This window comes from Bombus vancouverensis, chromosome 4 (genome assembly GCF_051014615.1).
Source record: "Bombus vancouverensis nearcticus chromosome 4, iyBomVanc1_principal, whole genome shotgun sequence".
Classification (NCBI taxonomy): domain Eukaryota; kingdom Metazoa; phylum Arthropoda; class Insecta; order Hymenoptera; family Apidae; genus Bombus; species Bombus vancouverensis.
Genome location: NC_134914.1, coordinates 12,503,589 through 12,512,790, shown reverse-complemented (window position 1 = coordinate 12,512,790; position 9,202 = coordinate 12,503,589). Strand labels below are relative to the sequence as shown.

The 9,202-nt window shown below is 35.6% G+C and overlaps 1 protein-coding gene across 6 annotated transcripts; it reads right to left on the bottom strand.

Moving 5' to 3' along the window:
- Positions 1–49: 49 nt before the first annotated feature.
- LOC117156524 (uncharacterized) lies at positions 50–8,913 on the bottom strand. 6 transcript variants are annotated; one of them, XM_076618177.1, is made up of 11 exons: positions 7,880–8,913; positions 6,737–7,776; positions 6,201–6,431; positions 5,920–6,120; positions 5,429–5,836; positions 4,865–5,335; positions 3,989–4,276; positions 3,024–3,461; positions 2,804–2,940; positions 2,609–2,727; positions 50–2,505 (listed from the first exon to the last, which is right to left on the bottom strand). In XM_076618177.1, exons 2-11 carry the CDS (start codon positions 7,055–7,057, stop codon positions 512–514), a joined length of 4,608 nt encoding a protein of 1,535 aa, XP_076474292.1. In that variant the 5' UTR covers positions 7,058–7,776; positions 7,880–8,913; the 3' UTR covers positions 50–511. The 6 variants fall into 6 exon arrangements, with proteins under 6 accessions (XP_076474292.1, XP_076474293.1, XP_033189506.1 ...); XM_076618178.1 differs by having other exon boundaries at positions 6,737–8,087; positions 8,421–8,913; XM_033333615.2 differs by having other exon boundaries at positions 6,737–8,087; positions 8,700–8,913.
- Positions 8,914–9,202: the final 289 nt, after the last annotated feature.

Genomic DNA, 9,202 nt, shown 5'->3' with positions numbered 1-9,202 from the left:
ACCCTGCCAAAACTTAGGAGATATTAGAAAACACGTGAACGTAAATCTATACATGTATATAGCATTCGTTTATTGTTGTATTGTACAAGATTCATGGATTTGGATATTATATACAATAAAATTAAACTATATATGAGAAAATGTTTAATATATGAACAAAGTATGGCATTGTTTCCTATTTGTTAAGCATGACGCTGAAAAATACTCATTTTAATGATTATAATCATGATCGCGTTCATTTATAAGAAATACAGTAGCAATTACAGATATTATTATTGATCGAAATTTCTTTCTGTACATGTAGCAATACTACAAGCCTAACCATTTTCATTTCTTCATGCAGATTTCTATAACCTACTATTTGGAACGTAACAGTTTTTTCTCCATTATTCCTTTATAGTTTGTTGAATCAATGAATCTAGAAAATATTCATAAACATTTAAAATGCACCATATTTGTTATATACAGAGAAATGTACAATATGCAATTATTTTGACAACTTTAATTTTTTCTAAACAGTTAAATGTTTCGTTTCTCCTGTATTTGGATCGACTATGACTTTTTCTTTGTAACTGCTCACAGTAGGAGGACTCCCAAAGGAATTGGTATCGGTAAAAGGAAAAAATCTTCCATCCGCGTATTCTTTAAAAAGTAATTCGGCAGCCTTTTGTTTCTCTTCCTTTCCGTTTGAAGATATCTTTTTCATTGTCAATGTTAATAGTTCTATAATAAGATAGGATTCTGGTTTATAAAGTCTTGTAAAATGCAATCTAATATGTTCGCCGACATTCTCATCTTTTCGCGGTATATAATCGCAATGAGGACAAGACGGTGTCATTCTTTCAATGCCATGTCGACGCTTATGAGCATCCATCATGTCTTTGTCACACGTAGAAAACGGACAGCTTTGACAACGTAACGTCTCCACTTCGTCGTTAGAAGATAGAAGTATCCCTTTCTTTTGTAGCAACATTAAGGACTGCTTATCTTGATTCGAGGCCTGTGCTCCACCAAAATTTAACACTGATATACCATTTGTAGTCATGATTGAAGCTGAATTATTGGGTGATTTAAGCGTCTTTCCTGAACGTGAAATGGAGCCTATATTATCGGAAATATTATCACTATCAATGGTAATTGTATCGTCTTCAAATTGTCTACGTGAAGCTTGCGCCTCTGCATTTGCCTGATGTTTCTTCAGATGTTGAATATAATTAGCGTAATATTTTACGGAATAGTCGCACGTATCGCAGCGATATCTTTGTTTCGCACCGTGCAGAGTTAGATGAACTCTGTATTGTTCTCGTTTCTCAAAGGCAGAAGGACATTTATGGCATTTATATCGCTTTTCTTTTAATCGGCCGTTTCTTAAATAACCAGGATATACAAAGTTAGGATTCCCACGCATAAAAAGTCCAAACTGTGGGTCGGGAGGAGGCGACAGATTTGAAGTTACATCGCTCGCTTCGTTTTGACGTCTATGAACTACCTGATGTTTCACTAAATTCTGAGCCGTTTTCGACGAATAGTCACACTCAGTGCATTTAAATCTATTGTTTGATCCATGCAAGGTCATATGATATTCTAGAGCATCCAATTTGAAATAACGAGCCGGACATTTTGCACAAGTGAATACTTGATTACCAGTTCGTTGATTTGTGTTGTTTATGCTACTATTAAACCCGTTGTTGGAACTTTCTGTAACTTCGACTACAATCCATGCGACAGTAGGTGTAGAATTATTTGAATCTTGATTATTTGCTTCAACACAAGCTGTGGTAGGGGGCGGGTATCGCTGTGACTGGCCGTACAAAGATAACAAATATTTGGTACGCTCTTGATACTCCGTAGAATGTGCCTTCTGATGGGCTAAAAGATGGGCCGGTTGTCGAGCAGCATAAGAACACCATTGGCAAGAATAAGCTAGTTCTGTAGAATGATATCTTAAATGTATTCTTAATTCCTTTTCGCAAAGGAATCGCGCTGGACATTTGCTACAACAATGCACAAGTCTTAAGTCTCGTAGATCAGGTTCCGAACCTAATACCGGAGAATGAGTAAAGCCGAGAAGCGCAGCCAAATCGCTTAATTGCTGCGAATCTGGCCTTGAATCATCTACCAAGCAATGAACAGTGCCTAAAGATCCGGAATGCATATCTGTATGTGCAACCATGACTTCTCGCCGTGTGCAAGTGAAACTACAATCTGCACAAGCGACCACAGGACCATTACTAGGAGTATCTAGGTGCATGGTTTCATGATCCTGGACTTCTGCTCGTCGCGAAGATACAAAAGGGCAGTGACGACATTTTAACATTTTCGCTAGTGTACCATCTGGTCGGGACACCCATACTAATGGAGCTTCAGGCAGTGCTCGTGTATCAAGAAGCAATGGCGGTGGGGCTCCGGAATTCTTCGAAACATTAGTGAAGCAAGTCACATTGCTCTGCGTTGTGATATGAATCACTTGCTCTACAGACTTCTCTTGTTTCGTGCGATTAATACCTGAAATGATGATGTTTAAGTATCCAATTAACGCTTGAATAAAAATCTTAGTATTGAACTATTTTTAATCATATTAATGCTAAAAAGAATTTGTTTAACTTACTATTATCAGTGTTTGAAGTTCGATGTGCTTTAGACTTGGTAGGGAAATTGTACTCCATATTCTGTTGGTGCTCAACGGCGAGCTCTTCTCCATGAAGTCTGACATGATCCAAAAGCTCTCTGTAAAGATAAAACAAATAAATATTTTCCAAGAATATTATAAATTTAATGATAATAGCATTATATAAATACATACACTTTTGTACTGACATAATATGGACATAAATAACATTTAAAAATAGCATCCAAATTTGGACGATGATGAACTCTATGCATCGATAATGTTGCTGCATCAGATGCGGAAAATGGACAATCTCCACAACCAAATACATTCTGTAAACAAATATATATTACGAATATATTATGTGTCTAATAACAAAAAACTAAATGAACAAAACAACTACTAATATTCATACTTTTTCTTCTCCATGGCGTTGGTCAGCTGGCTCACTGTGAGATTTAACGTGCATAGAAACAATTTCTCTACTACAATGTCGAAAATTGCAACGTTTGCATTTCCACATTGTACGTTTATTTTCCTCTGCGATCGTCGCTGATGATGATCCACTTGATAGTGAATGAGAGGAAATCAAATTGCTTTTAAGTAAAGACTGTCCCCGATTCCTCGCAGCAGCTTTAAGAATCGGTGGTGGTTTCAATCCGATGTTAATGGTGTTAAGATTATGGTTTCCTTCATTCGGAGACACGATCGAAATAGGAGAAGACGGGAGATCCGATGTTTGCCGATATTCGTTGCTATTCATTATGAATAACTTAGTTGGCGGTTCATCAGAATTCGTTTCTTCCACGCTACGTTCCTCCATGTTTTGATCATCCCACGACTGTTGCTCGACCTAAGAAAGAGATGAGAAGTTTACATACAATATAGAATTGTTTGTCATAAGCGATACACTGCTGCACAACGAGAAACAACTTATTATTCAGCAGAAAAACAACTATTCGGCACACTGAAAATTTCTTTTATATTATTAAAACATGAAGTTCCATATAAAATGAAAAGTCACTTTTAGAGGTATGGAACATTTTCAATGTTATCATGTCGGTTTTGATTACTAAGAATATGCTTGTAATTGCAATCAGATTAACATCATAACACCAATCAAGTGTCCAAGCGCTTCGATACAGCTAATACATTTTCATTATCAGTGTTTCATTATCTTCTCTGGTTCTTTAAAAAAATATGTAATTCAGCTCTTCTCATCATTCATAAGGATCATCACACATGCTTGTCATGGATAAACAAATTTACCATACCATTTTGAAACCATAAAAAAATCAGTGCGCCTATGAAAATCGACAAGCACCTTTTTCTTTACTAATAAAGGAATTGTTTAAATGTAAGTGAAATTTATGCTTTCACCTGTGCAAGATATTTGTTATATTTGGAATAATTCCGTCGACCTGTTTCATCCCTCATAAGTACCCTGGCAGTCATATGAACTGGATCTTTAGCTGCTTTAAGTTTAATATGTTTTGTGATGTCCCACCGCCAGTTAGAGCGATACGCGCATAGGGAACACTCGAATGGCTTCCGATTTAAATGACCGACAATATGAACATGAAAACGACTTGCGGTGGATGCCCAAAATGGACAATCCGGGCATTTGTATACCCATCGGCCACCTGGATGCGTCGAAGAACCTTCAACCTGACAAAAGATTTGACTACCTTTATCAAAATTAAGTGTTAACACATTCGGGAACACAACTGTCTATGGTCTCGACTGCCGTAAGTAACATTTAAAGCACATTCTTAATAACAAAAAAATATATGAAATATAAATAAAAAAAAGAAAAAAAATTGTCATTAACGTAATTACAAAAATACTTAAAATAACATTGCATACTTCGAAGAACAAAAATTGATAGTTTTTAAGCTAACTTTAAATATATTATTCTAATGGCCGTACGGGATGCTTGCAATCAACATAGTTCAAAACATAATTTACACAAACTAAAGAAAAAAATAGTCAGATCTGTTGACTCTCGTATTGCAATTTTTTCACGATTATTATCATCATCATCATCATCATAATCATCATCATCATCATCATCATCATCATCATCATCATCATCATCATCATCATTATCATTATCATTATTATTATTATTATTATTATTATTATTATTATTATTATTATTATTATTATTATTTGTTTGTTTGTTTGTGTGCGTATGTCCATATTGTTCATGTGCACGCATTAAGTAAATATTATTATTTCTATAAAACACCATACCGATGATCCAGAGGAATTCAGTCCGTTGAGATTAACGTCCCAATCCGTTTGCGCTGGGAATGCATATTCACCGCGATACGAGGTCACACGGAGTTCTGAACAATTTGATAATTTTTCTAAGCTATTGTGTATTGACGTATCGTTGCTTGTCGAGTGACAACACTGCATATGCACTTGTAGATCAGTCGAACTTTTGCAACGTCTCCTGCACTTCGGGCAACGCGTTGTGCCCACGGATACACTTAGGGCAGTGTGGTGTATTTGTTTGTGACAAGCCAGCTCTTCCATGCTACTAGCTTTAAAAGTACACCAGCATTTCAAATCGTTCGTAGTACTTACAGCTACCTCCGGTACTCCATTATTAATTGACGCTGTCGTTGTAAGCTTTTCCTTAAGCTTATCAAAGAACGACGCATTTTTTTTTTCAAATAAATCGGCCGCGTTATTCGCATCCTTCTTTAAGTTGTTGACCTGTGAAAAATTTAATTGAATTATTAAAACATCATAAAAATAATCAATTAGATATAGACAACATTTAATAAAAAGAAAGGAAAAATAACTAACTTCTTTATTTCCATACAATTTTGCCAGTTCCGTGTCTCTTGCAATTTGTGCGAGTTCCGGTCTTACTCTAACACGTGGAACTTTTAACAATGTCGTTGAAGGTCCACTGGAGTTAATACTATTTAGCTTAGTAGGACTTAGAGGAATTAACATTGGCAGTGGTTTTCTGGATTTATTTGGTGTAATTGGAGCGTGACATTCTGCCAGGTGTCGTTGCATTTCAGAATCCCATGCAGTAATAAATTGGCATCCTTTTTCTTCACACTTCAATGCTATACATTCTGCATTAGCTATTGCACTTCTCTTATCTTCCATGGATTGATCAGAAATGTATGAATCTCCAGGACTGATTGAGACTGTTGTACCTGTAGACATATGTAGTGATTCCCGAAAATCACTTGCACCCACCTGAAATTGGTTTATTTTTAATATATTTTCAGTTATCTATTATTTATATTAATTATTACTTAAGAAATAAGTTGTTATATTACCTGATTGTAACGTTTAGGACTATTTCTTGGTTTTCGTTCGAAAGGTGTGCTAGATTTACGATTTGTTTGACCCACAGGAGGTTCATGATGATTAGTTTCATGCACTGTTAAACTTTGTCTAATATCAGCTGTAAAATTACAAGCACGACATTGAAAAGCCCCTCCTCCTCCATGATTTCTAGTGTGCCTATCTAAATTCCACTACAAGAAAACATTATCTGTTGATACTTCATCTAACAAAAAAATTCTAATTTGTTAAATTTAGTAAAGCTTCTATTAACCTTATATGGCGTACGGAAATCACAAGCATCACATTTGATCATTGGCATCGAATGATATTTCACATGCTTTGTATAACGAGCACGTACATGTGTTACATAAGAGCACTTAGCACATCGGAAAAACCTTCTCTTTAAATGATGTACTCTCTGATGAGTTTCAAGATCTCTTGAATTTAATGCAACATATGAACACATAGAACATCGATTTCCAGTGTCACGTATGAATTTCCCCTAAAAGTTATCATTTTATTAAAAGTATCCTAAATATATAAATATATAAATATTATTTTTTGAAATATAAGAAAAATCGTATTTGGTACTCCGATTAATAGTATTTTATACATATTATATCACTACATAGATATATTTTACTTTTAGAACTACATAATTTATTTCTCCCTCAAAATAATATTGATTCCATTTTTTATTTAAAAAATATATAAAAAGTCACTAATTAAATTTTCGTTCAATGAAGTAATACTTAAACATTTATTACAACATAAGTAATTGATGTAATTCAATTAAAAATAATATACCTTTTGTTTGTGCTCCTTTTTCAGATGATCGAGATACGCCTTAAGACTTGATAGAGGTTTTGGTGGTTTGCATGTTTTACATTCGTAATTTTGTGAAGACCCCGAACAATCGAGCTCCTCGTGTTCGTGCTTTGAATTGTTTTTTATTGGGACATCGTCTTTGACACTGTACGAAATGTGTTCGGTGTCGCTTTGCAACTCGTGCTCCCTCATCACGACTCCCTGACGATTCTCTTTAAGGTTACCTTCCTTATGTGACTCCGTTTTAAATTGCTGGGGTCGTGGACGAAGTGCACGCAGACGGGGTAGCCTTCCTGACATCTTGGACAAGATTTATTCTGTCCCACGTCTGTTCTATAGTCTCCCTATCGCGCATTGAGATACCCTTTTATTTCTATTCGATTTTCTGAACCACGGTATCGCGATAAAAGGAATACAACATTCACTTTTCCATCGTTCTACACGTCTGTCTTCTTCCCGATGACATCAATGACAAGCCACTTTATATCGTGTGTACATCTCTCACGAGTGATTTTTTAAAAATGGCTTTGCTCACAATTATAAATTACGAATTCGATATACGGTCCTCATCTCGGGCATAATTTTCGTCGAATAAAAAGTACCTCGAAATCTCGGTGAACAATTTATGGAATTCTAATAGGGAACTGTGCGCTGGTACACGTTACGGAAGTACGAGTACAGCATTACTCGGTGGTCGCGCGATCTAGAGGCTATGGGCGCCATTTTTTCTTTCCTAGTAAAACTGCTGACGAGGAGCGCGTTCGAACATTCCCACGAAGAAATCCTACCTCTTTGAGATCACTTCCCGTACTAAATTCCAAGGATAAAACGATACTATTCGATCAAACTTCACCCGATTTTTTATACATCAGTTTCTACAGAATTATCAAAATAACAATAGAATCTTGTAACCTCATTAATAGTTCATATAACAACATCGCGGTTATATTTTATTGTATTCCAGTTTATATATTTTTTAAAATCGTTAACATTTAATTCAAGCGAAAAGTTAAGTTTTTCTAAAAGACAAAAAGTTTACCGATTATCAGATTCAATATACATATTACTATATTATATAGATTTTTGTTTAACACAGTTGCTTGGAATTAATAGTATACTTACAAATTATAAAGTCTTCACATTACGATTATTACGAATATATCTTAAATATATGTTACAATAAAAGTAAATTGATTCCTTTTTTCATTTACAACAATTACTATTCGTTTCAGAATCTTGCGTATAATTATTTCCAATAACTCGTTTTTCCTACTCTTGACATCCGGTTTATGTGATACAATGGTCAATCGCGCAACGAGTCAACGTACAGCTAGAACGTAACATATTCTTATGCGTACAGTTTCTTCCTTTTATCATAATTTATATGAAGATCCTTTTTATAATTTTTTCCTCATAATAAAGTATATAAGCAATAAACAATAAAAAAGGTATCGCTAATGCAATAATACACGAATATAAGAGAAAGGAGATCAGTTTTCCGAAACGCGTGTCCGATTTCCGTTTCTCCAAGCAATTTCCGGTTTACAGACGAACGGCGATTTTAGTAGATACCGTTCGGAGCGTGTGCATATCATAAACGAAAGAAAACCAAGGAAAACAAGAAGGAAATTAAATACTCGATCTTGTTGACTGAAAAACAAACCTCGAGCAGTTAATTCGCTTGAAGCAGGTTATCTTCTGATTGAGCGACGGTCGTAAATAGATATGCCAATAAATCCACGATCACGTATCAATCGATATACGCAGCCAACCACGAGCACCGGGTTTTAACATCACGATTGCTTTTACGATTTAATTTAACGCTTTAAAAAAATCGGATACGCTCGTTGGAACCTTTGTTTTCTCCCTCCTTTTCCTTCCTTTCTCCTCTCGACACGGTTAGCTCGATTTATCTCGGGTACCGCGATTTATCTTCGAATACCTCGTCATCGGCGCTAACCAGTAGCCGACGAAACAGAGGATGAATCGTAGAAAGACTACGAGAGAAAACCAGCCCCTCCCTCCTCTTTCACCAACTCGGACAGAACGATGGCGAGGCGAAGTGGCGCAGGTCAGGCGCCATCTGCAATTCCGATTCTGATTCTGGTATCCACACACTCCTCCCACTTCCTCCGGCTGGTTTCTCCTGCAGCCCTCGATACAACTGCAGGAGAAGAGAATGGAGCCGATGATGACGATGGTTTAACTCGTTAAGTAGTGGAAGCAAGTTATCTCATCACTTAAAAATGCCTCCGTATTGAGAATAATGCGAATTCATTGGACTTTACTTTGAAAAACAATATTACCTCCGCTACTTCATACTATAATTAGACTGCGGAGTTTTATGCATTTTTAAGACATTTAAAGATGAAGATAATTAGAAAATATATATGAAATATTAAAAAAATATTATGTACTTGTTATATTATTTAGTAGGTGAAATAA

What these genes read in the sequence shown, in the direction of transcription:
- LOC117156524 (XM_076618177.1), bottom strand. Translation starts at nt 7,057, where the DNA reads ATGTCAGGAAGGCTACCCCGTCTGCGTGCACTTCGTCCACGACCCCAG. An exon ending in TGAATTCCTCTGGATCATCG is followed by an intron (nt 4,277 to 4,864) that starts GTATGGTGTTTT and finishes ATCTTTTGTCAG; the next exon opens with GTTGAAGGTTCTTCGACGCA. An exon ending in AACTTCAAACACTGATAATA is followed by an intron (nt 2,506 to 2,608) that starts GTAAGTTAAACA and finishes TCATCATTTCAG; the next exon opens with GTATTAATCGCACGAAACAA.